At 43.6% G+C, this 23,010-nt stretch overlaps 1 protein-coding gene across 1 annotated transcript in view; it reads right to left on the reverse strand.

Annotated features, from left to right (window-relative positions):
* Positions 1-23,010, reverse strand: part of SYN2 (synapsin II) — a 153,613-nt gene that overhangs the window by 27,418 nt on the left and 103,185 nt on the right. The window contains exons 6-9 of the mRNA XM_042026718.1: positions 13,270-13,332; positions 10,792-10,934; positions 5,546-5,620; positions 1,846-1,948 (exon numbers count right to left, since the gene is read on the reverse strand). Of these exons, the coding sequence (XP_041882652.1) occupies positions 1,846-1,948; positions 5,546-5,620; positions 10,792-10,934; positions 13,270-13,332 (384 nt within the window). The remainder of the gene's footprint in view (positions 1-1,845; positions 1,949-5,545; positions 5,621-10,791; positions 10,935-13,269; positions 13,333-23,010) is intronic.

Here is a 23,010-nt window from a genome sequence, read left to right on the forward strand (position 1 = left end):
GTGATCCTTTAATTAGTCCATTCCTCCTTAGGAGGAGTTTGGAGACAGTTCCTTGGAGTAGGGCAGTGACAGGCAGGAAGAAGCACTGTGTTCCTCTGGACAAGGAAGTTTTTTTCAGGGAAGCACTTTTAGAAAACCTGTTTGTTAAAAGGCAAAGTTACCTCTTATATCCCCCACCTAAAAAACTGCAGAGAGCCCGAAGCTTCCTAGAAAAACCCAGGTTTTGTGCTTGAATAATGATATCACTTCAATATTTTGTCCTTCCTGTCTTCAGCAAAACTGGTCGGGATATCTGAAGGGTACTTCAGCAGAATCCCCCCCTAATTCCCATTCCCTCCAAGGGTGGGTGACACACACCTGTGTCCTGCTGGAGGTGACACTGGGGGAATGTGCCAAGTGAAAATGGGGAAGAACAAATCTGCAAACATGGTTTCATCCATTCAGGAGCCTGTGTGTTGCTGGGCAGGTGATCTCTGCAGGATTAAGGTGTCACTGGTACCAAACCACTGCGTTTTTCCGTAGGTGTGGCATCCCCATGGAAACACGAGGGCACAGCTCCCGGGATGGAAGTGCAGCCCAGGGTTTATGGACTGACTGCTCAGCCCTGCTCAGCCCCCTCGAGTGCAGCACGCACGTGCCAGCTTCAGTGGCGTTTGTTTTCCCATGCTGAAAGGACACAAAAGGAGGAAATTCTCCCAAGCTTGGTGCAGACAGTTCTCCAGCCCTCACTGGAGCCCAGAATTCTGTGAAAATCACAGTGTAATAGCTGTTGATGTGAGCTGCCTCTTTAGCACCAGATGATCGTAAGTTTTACAGATGTTCTGCTGGATGTGAACTTTGCAAACAGCCCCACATTTCAAAGTCTTTTACAGATTCTGAATATCCTTGCTGACGAGCATCCCCATCTCCCAAACAATTCAGCTGATTCCGTACAACAGCAGGAATTATCCACTCTTTTTTTTTCTTTAATTGCAACATCTATTCTGCACCCTGATTAAAATGCTCTGTAAACCCAGCTCCTGATGGATCCTGCAGTTCTTGGAATTCTGGGGTTTAGAAAGTGTCACTGCCTGTGGCATGGAAAATCAGGGGGGTTGTTCAGAAGCAGGAAGTGAGGCAGCTTCTTGGTCCAGCACAGAATTTGCAGGGGCTACTTCGTTTTTAAAAAGCTTTCCCCTTTTGCTTTTTGGAGTGGGGGGATTCTGGAGATCCTTGCCCACCTCCTGAATAAAATCCTAGGAACATGGAAGATGCTGAAGAAATTGTGTGATAGGAAAGTGATGATAACTTGTTTTATGGCTACACAAAGTGATATTTCTCCATAACTCAAAGTAAAAAAAAGCTTCAACTTTTCAAAATGACCTACAGCAGAAACTTCTGATTCACGAGGATTCAGATCTTCAGGGCAATATTTAGGCTAGAAAAAACAGCAAAGTTGTTTCCACTTCATTCTTAATCTCCCTTTCCACGGCAAGGTATAATTTTGTTGGGGTTCCCTTGGGATAGTGCTATCTATAAACCTTCCAGGAAAAGCTGGTAAACCTGCTCAGGAAAGAAATCATAAGGGCTGGGAAAATGTGCCATCCACATTTGGTTTTGTTTTGCAGTTTGTGTACATTTCCTCAAACACCAAAAGACATTTCCATCTATAGGGTTACATTTTCCAGCAAGTGTTGCCACTAATTTGGACCTGTGGCTTTGTGTCATGATTTAAATCGTGCTCAAAAATACACAGCCTTGACTGAAACCCAAATAAGCCAATGCCCAGCGATCAGAAGAGTTCTTTCCTTGGGTGTTTGTAACATGTAAAAGCATATATTGAAAAAACAAAGTGGGATTGCTTACCTCAAAAATATAATCTTTTCCATCCTTCCCATGCACAGCTTTAACAGCACAGATGTCCAAACCACCAAATATTTCAGAACAGGTGTCAACCCAAAGCTTGTACCTGTTTCGTAAAAATAATTTTCTCTGTGAGTATCTCATCAGGCTCTTGATTTTCTAGAGGCTCACCTAATAATTTGTTGAACATAACATTCATCCTAAATTGAGAATTTTCACTATATTGGATGAGTTTGGTTCCTGTATCAGCAAAATGAGTGAGAGGCTCCATCCTAAATCATGGCCCCAGCTGTTTTCTAAAGGAGCCAGGCTGGTTTTACTCCCACAGCACTGAGCAAAAGGAGAAATCCAGCCAGGACAATCCCTCAGGGGGTGCAGGATAACCTAATATATGACATTATGGGTGTTATGGAGCATGCAGACAAGGATTATGTTCCTCATGTCGGGTTATAGACAACTACAGCAAATCTCAACTGGATTTTAAAGAATTCCAAGGGATTCTACAACTCCTGAAAAGGTTATTTCACACAGTGCTGAGCATAAAAACTCTTCAGCTTATTCTGTAATCTCCTGGTAAGAGACACAGACTGAGGAGGGACACTTGACCCATTCCACAAGCAGCAATATGATTTATTTCCCTTTCTTTTTCTAGAAGAGACAAACTGTCTGTCCAACAAGAGGATGAGGTGGGATTTACTGGAAGAAGAGTGAAGCAATTCCTGTGACCAAGGGCAGAGAGAGCTGCAGCGACACCAGCACAGAGCTCTGAGAGCCCAAAGGCAAGGACAGAATCCCAGGACACCAAAAGCATTGGGAATGTTCAGTGGCTCCCAGCAGAGCTGGGCTGGACACCAGGCAGGGAGGAAATGATCCAGGAATGATGCAGGGTGATGTCAGCAACTGAAGGACATGATTTGCTAAAAATCCCCATTTTTAAAGCATTCATTTATCATGAATTCTCCCTCTTTCCTTGGCTCACGCATGAGTCCAAAGCTGAGCTATTTCCTCTTCCAGCCCCTCTCCTGCTGCAGCCCTGGAGCCCTGATGATGAATTTGCCACCTCATAGTCTTTTCCACTGAAAAAACCCCTGCTGTAATAAACAAAGCATTTGATTTCATCGTAGGATCAAAGGAAATTCATTGCTGGGCTGAGAGTCTGATTCATGTATAAATATCTCCAGGAAGAGCATCCTTTCCAAGCAAACTTATTAAGTCACATTCTTTATATTTTCTTATATCGAATCTGTTCCAGTGGAAAAGTTTTTCTTTTAAGCAGAATACAAAGAAATTGATACAACTGTTTGAAAAGACCCTGATGGTAATATCTTAGCAATGAAATTAATTTCTTTTTTCCTGTGAGAAACATGGTTTTTGTCCAATACAAGAGGGTTTTTTGGATGCCTGACAATTTCAACATCTGTAGATGCACTGACTGACTGGACTTTTTGCATGCACTTGCTTATAAATAACTTTTTTTTTCTTTCTGTGAAATATTGCGTATCTTAGAAAGTCATGAGGACAACAAAACTTGTCTTGAACAGAAAATATCTGGACTCAAAATGAAAACAAAAATGAGGAAATTTTCTTTAAAATACTGCAACATCAATCAGATTTATGAAAGTATATTTAATAGTCCATCTTCTGCCAACAAACACAGAGCTGGAAAACTACATTTGGAAAGAGGGGGCTTGGATGGAGCAGCCTGGAGTGTTTTAAACCCAAGGCTTGCACAGTAGGTTTGACAAAAGGTCACGGTTCCTCTTTTCCCAGAGCCAGTGTGAGCAGCAGCCTTGGGGCTGGCAGGCAATAAAGGATAAAGGATTGCTCCCAGGGGGCTGGCAGGGAATATCAGGTGTGCCAGGTGAGGTGGGCACTGCTGGCACAGCTCTCTGTTCTTCTGGGCAGCAGGAGCTCTGGAACAGGGGGTAAATGAGAGAGCGTGACCCTGAACTGTGCTGCTCCTCTGCTTCTCACTGTCCCTTCCTGCCACGCTCTTCTTTCTTCTCTAAATTTCTGCCCTGGGATTTGTATTCAGCCAACAATGTCCATCAGGCAGTGCTTTCAAGGCACTTCCTCCTCATTCATGGCCTGTATTAAAACCAAAATGCAGCAGATCTGATTGTTTCTGCTGTGTGGTGAAACTGCTCCAGCTCTTCAGAAAAGTCTCTTTTCCCCTTGTGTGCCCTGTGAGCACTCTGTGGGCAATCCCACTAAAGCAGGGCTGTGTCACACACGCCCCTTTCTCTGAGGGGAAAACCTCCACCTTTTCCATGCTTTTGGCCTCATCAGCATAAAGGAAGTTTTGTTTTGTTGGCCAGTGTTTTAATGGGAAAATCCCTATTCTGCTCTAATTAACTTACACTGAAAAGCAGCAGCAGGAGCAAAGCTCAGGGAGCATTTCCAGCAGGAGCAGGGCGAGGGGAGCATTTCCCACTGCTGCTGGCACTGCTTTCCTCAGGGCAGAACTGGAGCTCCTGTGTTTCCACACAGCCCGTGGACTGTAATTACACACCCCAGAGCTCACCCCTGCCTCTCCCTCCCGGGGAAGACATAACCTCACTTTCTAGAGGGAGGTGGGAGGGAATGAGAAAGAGAAAATAATGTGGCTCCAGTCCATCCCCAGAGGGGAGATCAGTGAGGACACAGTCTAGACAGGGGTTGGACAGCAGGGAGCTGGAATTCCCGTCTTTCTTGTTTTCACCTTTCCAGGGCAGGCAATGGTTCAGTTCCTGTGTCTCCCTCAGCTCGTAAGAGCAACCAAGTTGTAGGTTCCAGACTTTAAAAAAAAAAACCCAAACCAACACCCCCCCAAACATGACTACTGTTGAACTTTAAAACACCTTTTAAATTACACTTTCACTGCACAGGCTTTATTTCAGCTTCCACTGGTGGCAGCCTTTGGAGAAGCTGAACAACAGAAAATTCATAGCCATCCAAAAGCCTCTCAGATTTTGTTTTGCAGGGAAAAGAGGTTCATGTGTTGTGGAGCAAATGAGGAGTATTGAGAAAAGAGTTCTGAGCTTCAAAGTGGTGCTGCATGAATGTTTTCAACTGGACTGCAAGAATTATCCAGGATAAGAATGGGAAAGAAAAGGAAAAGCACAGTAAACCAAAGTACAGAGCTGGAATGATGGCACAAGGGAAATAGAGCTTCAGTGTATCCCAGCAACAGGGGAAAAAGCCTCACAGTGCAGTTCCGTGGAAATTTATAAAATGAAAAGTAAGGAATTTGGGATTGAAAGTAGAAAAGAGAAATGGGATTTAAAAAGACAAAGTGAAGGCTGCATTGCTCAGCTATGCTACAGGATGTAGAAGGAGAAAAGTTTAAAACTGTGCATTGGGTAAGACTGGTGGGTAAGAGAGGGCAAATGAATCAGGAGAAATGACTGACAGGTTGAATCTGTGAAATTTAATTTTCTGAAGGGAATTCCAGCAGTTTTCTAGGTGCAGATGTGGATGTAGGAGCCCAAGGGCTCACGTAACACCCAGGGCTCCTGAGTGTGGGTAGTTAACTCTGGGACAAGCCACATGAACTCCTGGCTCTGCTCCTCCACCTAATCGAGAGATTCCTTTTTCCCCAAATGAACACAAGACATGCACTTACTGTGAATTGTGTACCAACAATGGGATTCCTTAAAAATTCATTTAAAATAAAACACCATTAATTTTGTTTTAATTACCTTTTACACGAGACTCGACTTACTTATCTGACATAGCAATTTGTTCCAGCATGGCAGAGCCCGTGTTTGTCTTCCAGTTCCCGGATATGGAAGTTCTCCTGAAAGGGGGAAAACATTACAAAGACAGCCAGTGGTTTCATATTCTCACTATCAAATGACTCTGCTTTCCACATGAGTGCAGCAGCAGCACTGACCCCTTTTTCCTAGCTGGCGGCTTGTCACAGAACATCTGAACCGTGAGGGGTTGTAAGAGCATTGTCAGCAATATTTCACTGGAGGTGCAAAGAATGACAGGGTTGTGAAATTTCTGTTCCCCATTTATTTATTTAAGATTTTTCTAAAAAACCCAGCCTGCTCTGATGAAGGGGCAGTGTTAGAAATGAGCTGGTGCCAGCTACAAAGGCACTGGATTGTCTGTAACACACACTGGTACTGCAAAGGTAAATGTCAAGAAGCTTCAGCTTCTCCTTTCAAACCCACCCCCACTGCAGGGTTATGTCCCAACACTTGAAAAGAAACATATTTATGTTTCTAACACCTCTGAAGTGATTACAGGTGTGTTTTGGAGCTGGATTTTGGGTTCTCCTCCAGTTTTCACTCTTTGCTGTTTACTGATATAATCTAAACACTCTGTGTCAGTTCACCTTCTTCTATTTAATCTCTAAGAAAGAAAATATCCATGTAAAGTGGGGTTTTTTTTCTCTTCAGACCTTAGGACTGCTACTAGGGCTGAGAAGATTACTGCTTTGTGAAAGCTAAATGCTGTACTGGGAATAGGCTATGGATACAAGTTATGAAGTGTTTCCAGTTGGTAAAATCATGGGAACATCTGCAATGTATTAAAAGTACATTAGGCAGCAGCAAGAGCTTTCTCTCCATTTTTCCATTAAGTTAATTACGAGGGTCAGTAGCAATTGTGGGGGAATGTTGACTTTTCTCTGGGAGCCTCGTAATGTTTGGTGGGTTTTAAAGCAGAAAATTCTTCTGTGATGCCATGTCCTTTGTGTATGTGGGAGAAAGAAGAGAGGAGAGGAGAGGAGAGGAGAGGAGAGGAGAGGAGAGGAGAGGAGAGGAGAGGAGAGGAGAGAAGAGAAGAGAAGAGAAGAGAAGAGAAGAGAAGAGAAGAGAAGAGGAGAAGGTGCTTGTTGAGTGCTGTGTAAGGAAGCCTTGCCCAGCAATAAGGTTATGTTGTGATTTCTGCTCCATTTTTTAAGGTGATGTTTATATACATGTGCCTGCTCAAAAATAACTGATTTTAGGTTCATTACTACTCTACACACACATTCTGCATCAGAGAGAAAATCTCACAAATCACAGTTCGATTCTCTTGCAGACTTCTCACGGGAATTAATTAGAAGGGACTCTTTTAGGTATCTTTTAGGAAGGAAGATGTGACCAAATCAGGGCAAAAAGTTATCCTGAAGGCTTGTAGCAAGTATTTAGTTCAAGATGCTCAGCTGCAGGGATGTAATCCCAGCACCACTGACTAGAGAGGCAAAGATGGTTTGCTTTAAGCCCTGTTTTCCCTCCACAGTGGGAAAAGCTCCTGCAGAAGTCTCCCAATGGATGCTTGGCTGGCTGTGAGGATGCTGCAGGGACCAGAGGAGGGCTGAGGAATGCTGCGGACACAGAACTGACTGGTGGAATCTCAGGAAACTGTGGGTTTGACACAGATGAACTCCAGAACAAGAGACCATGGTGAACTGCTCCAAAACTACCCAACCAGACACCCTAAGCCCTAGGGATGATTTCTGTAATTATATATATCAAATATGTAGGTTTCCCACCCTTCTTCACTTCTGATAATTGCCAAGAATCTTTCACATCATTATTCCCTCCTCTTTAGCCAAACACTGAATAGTAAATAAACCAACTCCTGCAGCTTTAAGTGCTTTACACTTAGGCTTAACACATTTGCACTCGGTTTGGTCCTTGCAAGAAGGAAGAACTGTTTTAGAATTGCTGAACAATTCATAGTAACTTGAGCTTCCCCTTTTCCAACACCTTCCTGCTTTATTTAGTGGCATTTACAGTACTCAATGCAAATTGCTGGGGAAGGGACTTGTCATCAGAAAAATATGTGGAAATGTCTGCCTGCTATTCTTGGGTAGGCAGCCTGCTCTGTGGTTTGATCCTCCAACACTATTCCCTTGCTGGATGTGCTTTACTTTTGGTTGATCGACCTTTTGATCAAAGCACTTTAAGCCCTGGACTCGCAGTGCTGCTTTTGGAGGGGAGATTTAGGTACAGGGCTTTTGTCTTTCTGTTTTTTGACACTGTGTGTGACCCTTTTAAACTGTATTTCCTTGAAGTCAGCTGGATCCTGCCCGGGTGCCCAGGGCACTTAAGTGTGTGTCACACAGCCCCTGGAGGGGCTGTGGTATTTACAGGGATCCAATCCTCCTTTTTGGGCCATAATCTCTACTGACAGACGATAAGCACCCGTGTTTGGTGACTCATGGATCCACTTAAACCACAATTTCCCACAGAATTATAAAACTGAGGCTCTTAATAACTCTCTTTAAACTACAAAAACAAATGTTCAGCTGGTATTTTTTGTGGTGGCTCTCTAAGTGCTCTGTTCCTGTGTCACAGAGCAAAATGAGAACCAGCTGTAGAACAATATTCTCCTGACATCATGTATATGCATGTGCACGTGAAGAATTCTTCAGGCATTTGGTAAATCTTCTCCTTTCCACGATGCTTTGTAATAACGAATCCGTATTTCATTCTGGTGTGTGATTTAAGGGTATGAAGGAATCTAGAGAAAAAATGATCGCTGGGCTTTTACCATTTGGATGAACCCAGAGTTTCTGAGCAGAAACTTAAAAATAAATAAAAGGTAGGAGGAGCAGGCTGTCATTTTAACTTATTTTTGCTGTCCCTTAGGCCAACTGCTTCTTCTGTGAAGAAGAAACATTTATGTTTCAGAATGATAAATTTACCATGGCTGACTCTTCTAAAATTGTTCCTGATGCTGAACAGCATTTAAATTTCAAATCAATGGGAAAAGAGTGGGGCTCTCTCCTACGAAATGCTGTGGTCCAATTTCTATCACAGGGGATGAGCCCAGTATTACATCTGGTAGCTGGCCATGTATTGTAGCCATCAAGAGCTGGGCCTTATTCCTAAAACTCTACCCTTGGGAGCTGTAAGAGTGGGAAAAATCAGCTCTGTTTATTAGAGAAGGGGAAAGACGGGCAGCACAACATGAGGAATCTGCCTGTCAAAGCACCAACAAGAGAGAAAAGAGAGAAAAAGAGAGAAAAGGCCCATCCAGCCCTGCAGAGGCAGCAGCAGGGGCATGAAAAGGTCTGTGGTGGAGAAGGCTGGGACTGGGAGCAGGGGCACAGCAAGGCTGGTGAATGGCACTGAGGAGAATCCAAGGGCTGAGGGACAACCTGGGGCATGGAAACAGCTCTGAAGTGAGGGGTAAGGACAAAGAGACAGGAAGGTTGAAGCAATCTGGGAGAGCAGTGGGATTGGGCCAAGGCACAGCCCAGACAGGTGGAGAGAGGGGACACTGGGGTGGAGGGACACAGTGCTGTCAGAAAAAGTGGGATGGGTGTCCCCAGAGAGGGAGGAAAGCCAGGGAAAGGCAGGCCTGGAGCTCCAGTGTAAGACAAACAAGCAGAGCTGGAATTAACTCTCGTGGAGAAGCTCGGGGATAAAAGCTGCATCATCTGTTTCAGATTCTAGAACCTGTAGGGAGAGGTGGGGACGGCCCAACACACCTGAATCCCACAGGGAGCTTAAATCACAGCCCTGTATCACTGAAAACACTGAATAGTAGAGGATTCCAGACACTTTTGAATCCTTGTGAGCTTTGTGAGTGTTCTGCCGTGGTCACTGTGTACAACCCAAATTTCCAACGCGCTGTTTTCACAACGTTTAGCGAATCCTGGGTTCAAAACGGAGCAGAAGAACTGAGTGTCCACACTGCAGGGTGCATCTGACCCATGGGAACAGTGCTTGCACCCAGCTCTGTGCTTTTCCTGAGGCCCCTCATGTGTAAGTGAGCAGTGGAGGGGTTTCTGAGCTGTTTTGGGAAGGCCAAGCCTTGGATGTTCTTTGCCCCTTCAGTGCCAGGTCAGGACAGAGCAGCTGCTGTGACAGCAATGTCTTGGTGAGAAGAGAATGTGGCCTTCCAATATCAACCGAAGGAGATAAATTTTTCCCCTTCTCCCACCCTGGACCAAAGTTTCTATTTTCTCATGGCTGTTCTAAATTATTTGTTTCTTAACATCAACCCTGTCTTTTAAACTATAAAACATTTTATGGATTTGCTTTAATCCAGCTCCAACTTTAGTTTTTCTCAACATTTATGGTTTGCTTGGAGTTCTTCACTGATAAAGAGCTTGAATGCACCTTCCAAACAACTTCCAAGGAATCTCTGATCCCTCCACTCTTCAGGAGTTCCTTGAGAAATATCCCTGTGTGGGGATGTGGGTGTGCCTATGTAAATGTGTATTTTTATCCATGTTCTATTTTCCTTGTCTCAGAATTGTAAGTGTGAGGGAACAAAGGCATGAGATGATCTAACTTGTCCTAAAATGAGAAATTAAAGGAGTGTTTGACAGATTACACTGCTTGATAATTGAAACAGAGTAAAAATCTGCATAAACACAGGTACCAGAGCTCAACTGCTGCATCATAACCTGGTGTGCTGCTCCTGCTTAATGTTGTCTGTGAAGCTGAAACATCCTTTGAGCCTCTCCTTTAGTCATGGCCTTTAAACAAACACCTGGGTTCTAAAACTGGAAGAGGCTTTCATGCAGCTCTGTGAAGGTCACTGCAAGATTGGATTGTTTCTTTAATGTGTTCTGTTGAAAGGAGAGGACTTTGTTCCATTAAAGTGTGACAATACCGGTTTGTTTGTGTGAATGAATGCCATCCAACCTATCCTCAGAGGGAAGAAGAAAAATCTGAAGAAAATTTGTTCTTAAATTGAAAAGATACGGAGAAATCTGAATTAACAAGTCCTCTGTGAAACCAAACCCTCTTCCAACTGCTCCTTTCTTTAAATGAGAATAATGAACACAAGTTAGCAGAAAAACCTCTCTAGCAGGCTCACCTGGTGTCTCATTCTCCTCCCAGTCCCAATCAACGATATAAAGAATTTTGGTAAATCCAGAAAGTTTAAAATACTCTTTCCAGAGAGTGTGACAGGGGAGGCATCAGCTCAGAGACGCCTCCAACACTCTTTAATCTTTCTGGTGCTTATCAATTTTGAAACAAAAGCAGGAAAGAACATAAGGATTTGGCTCACATGTATGCCTTGTAGTTACTGCCTATCTTTTGGATCCTGATGTCATATTTGGAGTCTATGAAGGGCTCAGTGGTGGCGTAGGTCTGAGTGAGCGCTACCACGCTGGCTATGTCCTGAAAATCGTAGTGGTTGTCTACCTTGATCTGGAGCCATCAAGCCACAAGAACACAGCATAGACAAAAGAAAAAAAGAGTAATTAGGAATAAAATGTGGAATCCGGTTGCAAATGGCATTCATGAGAAGCATGGTTTTGACAGCATCAAAAAAAAAAGTATCTGATATTTTATCTGATTTCTAGGTTCTGTGACATTCCTGCTTTAAAATATCTGCTGTTCTAGGCAAAATATTGCCTGCTTATCCAGAGAAAGCGATTTGCAGACAGTGGAATTTTATTTTGCTTTCCTTTTTTTTAAATTTCTTTGCTTTTTTCTGCAGTGATGCTGGTCAGTTATAGAGCTGCAGGCCTCAGAAATTTTTTTAGGTGTGACATGCAGCCCCAACTGATGTAGAGTTCTTGGTGGGTCTGTAAATTGCTCAGGTAACTGACTGGATGTGGAGCCCACCAGGAGCTCTCACACCATCCCAGCAGCTTCTCCCACGAGGTGGGGGCTGCAGGATCCTGATATCCCGGTGAGTGCACGTTCTCAGGGAGCACAGAGGGCTGGCTCCAGGCAGCAGAACCATTGGTTGCATTTTTCCCTCTTCTCTGAAGGAGCTGGGCTTTCTGGGAGGGGGATTTCCCAGGCGCGGAACACTCTGCACTAAACCATCAGCTTTTACATCTTGAAATAAGAGGGGGATGGAAAAGTGGGGAGTGCTGATCTAGGGGAGAGGGAGAAGGAGGTTTTAGAGGGCAGAGGGAGGACAGAGACATCACCTCTGGGCAGGGAGGGCACATCCCTGGGGGGACCTCGGAGCAGGTGAAGCAGGGGGTGAAAGGGGCTCAGGAGAAAAGCCTTGGGGTCAGTGGAAAACGGGAGGGGGAAGGTGGGACTCTGCCACACTGACCCAAAGGGCATTTCAGAGTGGTGAGGAGGCAGGTGGGGATTATCCAATATTAGGAGAGTTTGCAGCTCTTTGCAAGCCCAGCATCTCGTTTGCTTTTCCTTCTTCTGGGACTGAAAAGGGAACCTGAGGGCCAGGCTGGGAGGTGGGACGTGGCACAATAAAGGGAATTTGGTGGAGATAAAAGCCTGAAGTCTAAGTATTTACTCCCAGCTCTCAGATGGAGAATGGCACAGAGTAATTTGCCATTTGAGAGCCACAAACCAGGCATGAGGCCTCGTTTCCACTTGATTTCCTGAAAACTGACTGGCCTGTGTGGGTCTGACTGGGACCTCTGGAAATGCTGCTGCCAGCAGTGCCCTCAGAGAGGGCTGGGGTTCCGGGGGAACCTTCCTCTGCTCTCTGGTTGCATTTAATCTCTGAGCGTTTTAAATATTTCATAGCTATAAGAAAAATCTAGATTCATTTCTAGACATTTGATACGAGGAACATTTCTGTGCATTATTTCCCCTTTTCTCTAAATGAGGGGTGAATATCCTAAGTACAGCATAAACATTCTAACACTTCACATATGCAATCCACAGAGAGTGCAGCTTAATTAGTGGTTCATTCTGCTCTCAATTAAAGTGGCTGCTGGACTTCCAATGATTTACTAAATATGAAACAAAGCAAAACAGTCATAGGCAAAAAATAACATACAGTACAACTTGCAATTAAATCAGTTTTCTATTTCTATTGCTGGTAGCAAAGATTATGTTCATGGAGGTTTGGAGATTCAGGATGATAAATGTAACTATTCTCTGATTAATTCTTTTAAAATCTAAAGCACTTCTAGCACTGAAGTGTTTTCAGTGAGTGAAGTTACTCTGCAGTGACCAGAAATTTTCACTGTTAGCAGTGAATGTGGGATTTAAATGCTCTCCCATTGGCCCAGCACTGTGAGATAAGTGATACCAAAACATCTGTACTCACCACTGAAATGCAATTACTTAGGAGAAAGAAAGCAGCAGTTATACAGTGGTAAGAAACAATCACAGACAACACATCAAGATAGGAAATGAATCAAAGTTCAGTATCAAGCTGAAACCAGTAAAGAACCGAGGCAAAACCTTCCCACACTCCCAGCTCCAAAAAGTTGGATTGTGCAACAGACCTTGACTCTTGAAGAGTTTCAGTGCAGACAGCAAATTAATAAACAAGGTTTTGCTTCAAGAAAGCATCTCAGCACATTTCAAAGGACAGCCCACAAAGGGCAGCTCTTAAACTGCAAAGGCCTCGTCGTAAAAATACTTTGTCCTTGTTTTTATTTCCCTGAAGAGAGACGCTTTCTTAGCATGGCCAGGCAGAGATTTGCAAGGGGGATCCGAGACAGAGTCTGGGCAGGTAAAAGGTAAAATATCCAGGGAAGGAAGGAGCATGCACAGGTAAGGGACAGAGCCCAGGCTCCCAACATGCAACAAGCAGCATCTGCACCTTTCCCATGCCTGAGTGAGCATGTCCAATCTTCACAACAACAGGAAAGGTTGGCATTGTGAGCTGGGGGGAAACAAAACAGGCAGATTAGAGAAGAGAGCGACCACGAGCTCAATGATTAAACAACATCATTTAGGGAAATTATTTAAGCATGATCATAACGTGGCCAAAGCTGTTCTGGCCATGTGGTGCCTCAAACTGTTCATCCTCTGTGCTCTGGTGACTTGCTGGGTGTGTTTTCTGAGCACAATGGTATTCCCAATGCAGCCAACTAGTGTCCTTAACTTATCTTAATTTAACTTTTTTTATATCTTCCTTTCAACTTTCACTTTTTAAACTGAGTTTCTGCTGTTTCCTATTTTAAGTTTTGCTTTTGTGTTTTCTGACCCACAAACTCTCCAAGGTTCTAATCATTAATGATGCCAAATTAACCACCTTTTTCCCCTTGATTTCCATCGTTTAGCAGGGCTGTAAATACATTGTGACCACTTATGAAAGCAGTGATGTATAATTCACAAAAACCTGCTCGTGATACAGAACATCCAGGTTTTCTAGGGAAGTCTCCAGCTTTAGAGTGCAAGGAATAATTCAGAATAATCCAGCCATTGAGTAGGAAATCAAATATACAGAAGCACATGAAAACACTTTATTCAATGAAATGGGAATGCTTCTGTCTCTCAAAAAGTGCTGTGAATGACCACTTTTACTTCCATCATTCACTTGAAGAAGTTTTAGAACTCCCAGTCGTGGACATGGGTTTTTTACATCTAAAATGTGCCTGTATTTAACCTCTCTCACCCAAGCATAAACACAGATATTTCACAGAAGAGGTTTAGAACTAGAAATAAAAATCTGAACACCTTCACCATGTAATTAAACTGGGCAGCAGCAGGACAGTGTTACAGGCTCCAAACCCTTCCTTGAGTGCCACATCCCAGCACAATAAAAACAATCAGAGGCAAAGCTGATGCTCTAGAAGATAAACTAAGAATTGTTAGAGGTTTTATGAGACATTGATTAGTTTCAGAATAACCAAAGGCACTTGCAAAAGCATTTTACAGCAAAGGCCACCTACACAAGAATTTAGGAATACAGTTCTTGCTAAACTGCAGGAACCAAAGTTCCTGCTTAGTCAACATCTAGTCACTGGTGTATCACTTTCAGATTTTAAACCAGGGCTTTTTTTCAATTTTTGGGGGTAGGAGAGGAACAAATCATTGCCAGACTCAAGATTCATAAGGGCAGCACCACATTTCTGTGACTGAACTGCAAACCACTGCTCTGGGGTTTGTGATGGAAATGCTGGCAGACCTCTGAGCACAGCAGTACAGATGGCACTCCTGTAATTAGCAGGACCACGTATCTTCCTGTGATCCCAAAGCTGTGGAATCCTCTGTGGGCCGCAGGAACAAACACATTAAAAGAAAAGAAAAAGAAAAAAAGAAAAAAGAAAAAGAAAGAAAAAGAATCTGTGCTTCCTCCCTCGGAAAAATGCAGCAGCATCATTTTCTCTGGATCCTGAGATTCCGTGTGTTCCACCACATCCCAGCACAGACCAGAGGCTCTGGATGCTGCAGTTCAAGCTTTGGAGAGGAAAAACCCAGGCAGGCCAAACTCAGTAATCGCAGCACTTGTCTTGTTCGTAGCTCTCCCTGGGACAGGGCCATGAAGCCAGGGCTCAGCAGTTGGAGTTATTTTGGGGTTTGAGCAGCTTTTCCTTCATTCCTGCTCTGACTTTAATTATCCCAGCTTTGCCATCGTGCAGGACACCTCTGTCACCAAGCCATGCCCAGGGGTTTGTTCTGCCAACAAAGCCTGACATGTCCCGCAGAAATTAAAGAAAACTTGACCTGAGTCGTCCCATCCCACTTCCCAATCTGCTCTTTGCTGGTCATTTTGGCAGAACAGGCATTCTCCAGACTATTCTTACACTTGATGAACATTACATGTGATAAAAGTGTGATAGAGACCGTGAAAACTTACCAGCTCCATGGATTTTCCTTAAATTTGCATTGTAACTACTGATAATTATCATTTATATTATAATTACTGCTATAAAAGCTGTTTGCCTTGAAAAGTACCACTGAGGGGAAAAGGCCGTTTTACGAAAAGTGTTGCTGATTTTTTGAAAGCTTTCTTAAATTCAGGAAAGTAAAAATTCGCCTCTGGCAATTAAAAACTGAGGGGGAAAACCCAAAGACCAACAAGAGAAACTGAGGAATCTGCCAAGTTCATAAATGTGAGAGATAGAAGTGTCTGTACTGCATGAGTCCTTCCACATACATCTAATATACACAAAATACAGCAGAATAAAAAAATAGGATTACAAGGGCTTCTAGCTTAAATAGCAATGCAATAAACCACCATTATTAATTAGACAGAAACCAGAATATCTGGCAAACGTGGAATAAAGTTTTCCAAATTTATAGTCATATATGAATATGATTGGATGGGTAATAAATATTGGGAGCAACTGGAAAAACTCCTGGCTCTTTGTGGGAACACATACACAAACAGCTGAGGAACACGCTGACATTTGCTAATCCAATGCCATTAATCAGAATAACATCAGTGAATATTCAAATTGTATCTGTTTTATCAGCTCCTAAAAGTTACAAAGATGGATTCGGTCCACACACTTTCATTTATGTGGTTTTAGCTTCTCCTGTTGTTGTTTTATTCCAACAGAACCTTGACTTTGGGTAAGTTACACAGCTCAGTTCCACGACAAAGTACTACTGGTAGTAGGTGCTACTTTGATGTGGGCACTTCCCTGAGTGTGAGGAATCAAACACTGCTGTGGATAAAACATAAAATTTCCCTTCTCCTCATCTCTCAAAATTTGGTGGAGGATTTGCTTCTTGTGGAGAAAAGGAAGGAATCCATATTTTTCTTCTGTGAGAGTTAATTTGTTATCCAAATGAAGAGTGTCACAGTGTTCACTGACGTTGCTCAAACCAACATTTCTGCCCACTCACCTCCAGTACAGGGCAGCTCCACAGCCAAGGGTGCTGCTGGTGCTGAACCCCCCAGTGTGGAGCTGCCAGGGAATTTGGGCAGAAAAACCCCACCAAAACAACAAACAACCCCAAACCTGCTGTGTGGAAAGGAAAGCACAGGAATAGGTGCTACAGTTCTGACACCTGAGCAGTTAATCACCAAAACCATAAAGGTCACACGTTAATGGTGTGCCCATGAAGAAATGCTGGTTTTATGTTATACTGCCACCAGCATTTTCAGCAATGTGCTATGAAAAATAAAAAGTAAAATCAGTAGTGTGCCATAGTACCTCCTGCTAGGAAATATCTGAGAAATGCTTCTCTCCTGCCTGAATCCACTTCCTTTAAAGTGAGATTTGGGTTCTGTGCATGCAATTCCTGCAGCAGCAGCAGGGAAAAACTCTTCTAACCTAACTCTTCTAACCTTGCAGTGAACCCCACCGAACAAACTTCCCTTGTGCTTTCCAAGGAGACAAAACCCACCCTGGCAGTGGAGGCAGCTGGAAGTGGTGCTGCTCTGGTGACCCAGGGTGGCTGCTCAGGTTTTGTGTGGCCATCAGAGATGTGACATCTCTCTTACAAACACGCTCAGTTTATCCTTTCTTACCTCAGACCAAACCCAAGGCTCTTGGTCAGAAATCCTACTTAATGATTTTCTATTTTTCCCCCTGTCTGGGAGTTGCAGGATGTAAAGTGGTTTTTCCACCAGAATTCTGGAAGGAATTGTCTGATTCAAGCTTTGAGATCCCAGAACTGTGGAGAGCCAGCCCTGGAAGGCCCAACACACCCCATCCCTGTTCATGTGTGCCTGGGAATCCTGGGGGATGTTGGCACTGGAGGATGATTTAATGGATGGTAACACTGCCCAGAGATCTCTACAAAGAAACACCATAAAAAGTCACTCAAAGGGCCTCCTTTTTTATTTTATCTACCCATGAAGCCCATGCAGTCAACCAGGCTCAATTTGGAAAATAAAATGCCATCTGCAAACTCCTGCCAATCAGGGGCATTTCAGGTGTTTCATTTCTGGGGACCTACTCTAGAAAGGATAAATTTCTCTTCTAGATGAGCGTGAAAATCTAAAAAGCCAGTTCATTTCGTTATTCCCTTATTGATGTCACAATAGCAAGGATAATTATTATTAATTATGGTTTCTTAGCTTTTCATCTGCATCAACCTTTTAAAATTGAAGATTTTTTTTGTACTATGAGCTTAAAAGGCAAGTACTTTATTGTATCAATCTTCAGTATCTAAAGATTTCACACCTGTGCTCAGCATGTTTTTTTACTGTAGAAAGGAATTTTCTGGTTTGATAAAGTTCCACAGTACCTCCAATATCACCTTGGCTGATCTGTAGTGCAGGTAATTCAGTGACCCCGTAGATGGCTACAGAATTAACCAGCACAGACCCATCTGGATTGCTGTCTGCATTTTTCCATATATAAAGGAAATCCCTATCCTTCCCTACTGCAAAAATTCCCTGGAGTTTCTGAGTCTGGTTAGTAGAGTGTCATCCTGCAATTGTAAGTCTATTAATTTAAAATAAAACCTTCAAATTTAAGCTTCATACATTATGGTGCTCAAAGATTTATAGGTTCTACTGTAATTTAAGTGTTTTTGAACAGTTTCAATACAAGCTGACTTTTTTCCAAGAGATATACTTTGAATTCTTCTAAATTTACTTTGAATTCTTTTAACCGAGGCATAGTGTGAAATATAATCAAAGACTTCTATAAAAATAGAGCCAGGCAAAGATGATCTGCTAAAATAATAGTTCAAAAAACCCCTCTGCCAGCAACAATACAGACAACACAGTTTTTTGAAGGTGGTATTCACCCTGCTTTCATGTCCTCAGGGCTGAGCTGACTAGAAAAGCCACAATAGGGAAAAAAAAAGAGGGGGCGGAGAAGCAATGACAAAAAACCCCCAGATGTTGCATAAACATGACTTACCTCAAGTTCAGTGTTTAAATATTTATCTTTCCAATAATCCCCAAGCAAAGTTCATTTAACCACTCTAGGTCCATGTAATTTATTTGTGGAATATGCATCAGCCTAAATCTAATTTTGCTCTGCTTACTTTGGAGAAAGGAAATTAAAAGTGAAATAATGAAGGTGGCCTTCTTTTTATTTTTTTTTTTTCTTTCCCAGAAACAGGCAGGAAGAGCCCTAAATCAATAAACAAGCAGCAGATGTACTTTCTCTGGTCTGTTTGGTTTGCAGAAAACACAATTTCCAGATAGAGTGGGGGCTCAGCCAGGCAGGAGCTCCGTCACCAGCAGGGCCAGCCCAGCCCTGGCCTCTCAGCAGAAAACCTCACGCTCCACCAGCTGCTGGCCTCAACAAACACAGGCACAATTTGGGGACGTGGAGCCACATTTTCCACTTGGCAGCTAAAAGTGGGTGTAAAACTCTCTCTGCAAGGAGTAAGGTTCAATACCCTGAGCCCAGGGGGAAGCTGAGGTGATTTGTGTTATCTTTTTAGACAGGGCAGTAAAGAAACAAAAAGTTCAAGGGGATAAAAAGAAGAGAGCTTTAATTTATTAGTGTGCCAGGGAGAGGAAAATGCACCTTACCTGTGAGTCTCGGACCCAAAATAGGAGGTTAAAGTGCTTTGTGAACTAATACAGATCCCAGGGCCACCTCAGTTCCCAGGGACATCAGTGGGAACTGATGCAGAATTGGAAGTTCTGAGCTCCCTTTGAGACACCTTTGACTGCCACCAGCAGCACCTGGAGAGGCTGGAGCTGCACGAAGCAGCTCCGTGTGCTCCCTGAAGTCAGGCAAGGATGGACATGATCTTGGGTTATGAAGTGACTCCACCTGATCACCAGGTGACCCACCTAAAACGCCTTTGTGCCCACAGCTGGTTGGTCAATCAAAAAATCAAAGTGATCTAAATCTACACAAAGTGATCTGATGGCAGAAAGTCTGCTGTTTTCTACTCCTGCACAGCATGAAAACAGAAATTGCCATTAGGGAGGAAAACACAAAGTGTAACTGCACTGAATCAACGAGAGCAGCTCCCACAGATCTCTGGCAGAAATTCTGAAGACAAAAACTCCGCAGAAACAAATTGTATTTTGATTCTGGCGTGTCAGTGTTTAACCCATCCTTCCACCAACTGTTTGGAAAACTCCTGCCTTGAAAGTCAAGTAACATTTTGCCACCTTATAAAACAATCACCAAACTGCTGTGACTATAAACTGTAAGGGTTTTTTACTGTAGTATTTAGAGGTGACAGCTATAAATGCCCTCCTGTGTGAAGCAGGCTGTAGTTCACACGGAGGCACTGGGATTTAAAATCCATGAAAGCCTGCCTGTTTTGTGAAATGCTGTTCTAACTCTGAATTTTCAACATGATCTTACAGGTTTGGTACAGGATGTGTAGTGTGACTTCATCAGGTAAACTGAAAGTAGATTTTAGCAGTGATTGTGATGCCAGATGAGAACCAGGGAGCAAAGAACCGAGGAAAACATCAAGTAGGCAACAGATAAATTATTGCTGTGGACAATCCTGCCCACTACCATTCTCAAATAAGATTCATTTGCCACAATGAAGAGAAAATCAGATGGATACAGATAAAAAATTGTACCCTATGCACTGCCAGAAGCTAAAGCACAGAGCAGGCAGCCCAAGCAAAAGACTCTGAGCAGACTCAAACTGCCTGACAGCTGGAAGGGACAGCAAGGTGGCTGTGGCATGTCCCATGACAATGAAAAACCTTTGGAAAAAGCTGTATGGACAATCCCTGTGCAGCAGAGTTCAGTGCTCCTTGACACAGCTCACAGCCTGAGTGTGAACTCAAACCCCCAGAGAAATGCTGGTGAGCAGTGCCCAGGGATGGACAAAGTGACTGGGCAGTGCTGCCTCTGGAAAAATGGACTGGGGAGGGCACACGGCAGTGGCAGGAGGAAATCCCAGCCCAGCCAGGCACAGGGGGTTATCCTGCAGCCCTGGGTTATCCTGAAATCCCGGGTTATCCCCAGCCCTGGGTTATCCTGCAGCCCTGGGTTATCCTGAAATCCTGGGTTATCCCCAGCCTTGGGTTATCCCCAGCCCTGGGTTATCCTGAAATCCTGGGTTATCCCCAGCCCTGGGTTATCCTGAAATCCTGGGTTATCCCAAAATCCTGGGTTATCCCCAGCCCTCAGCTGCCCTCAGCTCCGGGTTATCTTCTGTCCCTCCATCCCTTGTCCCCAGTCCCTCTCCAGCTCTCCTGGAGCCCCTTTAGGCTCTGGAAGGGGCTCTGAAGTGTCCTTGGAGTCTTCTCCAGGTGAGCAGCCCCAGCTCTCCCAGCCTGGCTCCCCAGCAGAGGGGCTCATTTTAAACTCCCTAAAAGTAATTTTCCTTATCTAACAACAACCTCTGCAATACCCAACATAAAAAGGGCCAATGCAGCTTCAAGCTAAGCCCTGGTGCCTGCTGGTGCTGTTCAGTGGTACCAGGTACTCCAGCTCTGCCTGATACCAGCACAAGACACAGGCAGCATTTGTCTCCTGTGATACACAGCCTAAAAGCACATTTTCCTGCATTTGTGGGAGCGTATTCCCCAGCACAGAGGTTTCCAGACCTACTGAAATCCCTTTCAAAGCCATGATGTAAATATGTCGTTGCCTAAACTCAGATAGAATTTGACAAAACCGTTTCGGAATGAAGATTTATCAGAAAATAGTTCTGCTGAGGTTTCAAAAAACACAGCATCTCCCATCCCATCCCTCCCAATGCCAGCTGGGACCATCTGGGAACACATTTATTGAGAACCTCTCTTATGGCCGCTCACTTCTCTAGGTGTGATCATACTTTAAATACTCCACCTGTGTACAGCTGCCTTTGAGGGACTCCTAGAAGCTGAATTATCCCTGCAGGCAACACTAGGTAAGACCGTAACTAACATATATTAATGGCATTTGCACAACTGGCACATGAGATTTAGTTTTAGCACTTTTGCTTTCCACACATTCAGTTGAAAGCATTTAATCCTCTTTTATATCTAAAATACAGTGGACCTCTAATTTGTGACTTGTCATGAAATTACTTTTAAATTTTGTTCTGAGCATAATATTCTTCTATTGATTGTATAATTTGTTTGATTGTAGTAGATATAAAAGCCTTTAGGACACCCTGAACATAGCTGGACGTGTTGTTCTGGACAATCCTGGACAAAACGTGCCTCAGGGACAGGTAGAGAAGAGTGTTTGCCCAGCATATTTCTTTATTATTTGAATTTTGTGGGAGCAGCCCTCAAACTGGTCTGTTTAGATCACCTATAACAGCCACCCTGTGATGTCGTATGGAAACCAATCAATGGCTCCCAATTAATTCCTTCATCACTTCCCCGTCCTGCTGCCCTAAGTGAGGCCTGAGAATCCGTAGTCCCAGAGGTGCTGATCCCAGACCCCTGGCACACCTGCCCGGGTGTTTTACTGTCTTCCTGCAGCTTGAACTTCCTGCGCAAGGCTCCAGCCTTTTTCATCTTTTCCCTCTCCTGAAAGAAGTCCGTTTCTTCTAGGTAAGAACAGAGACGTTAACAGGTCTAAATTATTTTCAGGTGTTAGTCCCGGGCTTGGATCCAACCTTATGATTTGAAGCCAAAACTTTGGACTGGAAAAGTAAAAAATCCAAGTATGGCTGCGTGAAATCAGGACATAGTGTACAGGGTTCCTGGCTCAGTGTTCAGTGGGGATGTAAAGTCTAAAAATGAGACCCAATTCGAATAATTCTGAATATTTGTGGGTTTTTTTCTAACCGACAGAGTGTGTCTTGAGGGGGATGGGATTTAAAAAGAAAAAGAATCAGAGCACTAATATTTGTATAACTGTCCAGAAATGAAATAAATCTGCTGCTGTGAAACATGTACACATCTCTCTAAAGGTAACAAGCTACTTTGGGAACACTTAAATCTCAGCCTCAACAAAATACATTTTCATGAGCGTGGATTGGAATGGTTCAGGTCATGTTAATGAATTTTCAATTCCTAGGCTTGATTTGGGCTGTGACAAAACCCAGAGTTGTTTAAGCAGCCCTGTCCTGCACGTCAATCCAGAGATGTTCTTTACTACTCTCTAATCAAACCTCGGGTTGCCTCCTCATGAAACGTTTTTCTTTATAAACAGAGGGTGCTCAAAGGTTACACACATCCAGATCGCCACAGCAACCGAAGCTCTGAAGGTGGAAAGGATTCCTGAACTCTGCCTTTCTGTGTGTATTCCACGTACAACATCAGCCAGGAAATACAGGCACAGATCTGTGCTGAGCAGGATTTGCATTAATAAGGAATGCAGGGAAAGAGCCGTGCCTCCAAAACACTGGGATATTTTTCCTTGCTGTTTCAAACTAAATCTGTGATGAAATTATTTTTTTAAAATGCTTTTTATTGCAGCTTTTATTTGTAATTCATTATTCCCTGTAACCAGCGATTGTTGGAGGCTCACAAGCAGAGCATTGAGAGGTTTCCTTTTCATGAATGAAGTTCTGTCCAGCCTGCGAACAGGGACGGCAGTTCAGGAAAATGCCCAGAAGTGCCGGGGAAGATCGGGGGCTGCGAATGCAAACGGAGCCTAAAACAGGACAGCTTTGTTTACTTGCCCAAAATCAGATCGCAGGGCTGGCTTTTAAATCCAAAGTGGACGCAAACTTACTCGAACGAGATAAAACGGTGAGAAAATCAGCTTCAGATCCTCGTAAAAGCTGGTTTTTTGAAGGCTTTTGGCGATTAACATTTCCACTCCCGCGCTGCCGG

The sequence above is a fragment of the Corvus kubaryi genome, unplaced genomic scaffold, assembly GCF_017639235.1.
Source record: "Corvus kubaryi isolate FWS band 111438036 unplaced genomic scaffold, C.kubaryi_AGA036_p1.0 37285, whole genome shotgun sequence".
In the NCBI taxonomy this organism is placed as follows: Eukaryota; Metazoa; Chordata; class Aves; order Passeriformes; family Corvidae; genus Corvus; species Corvus kubaryi.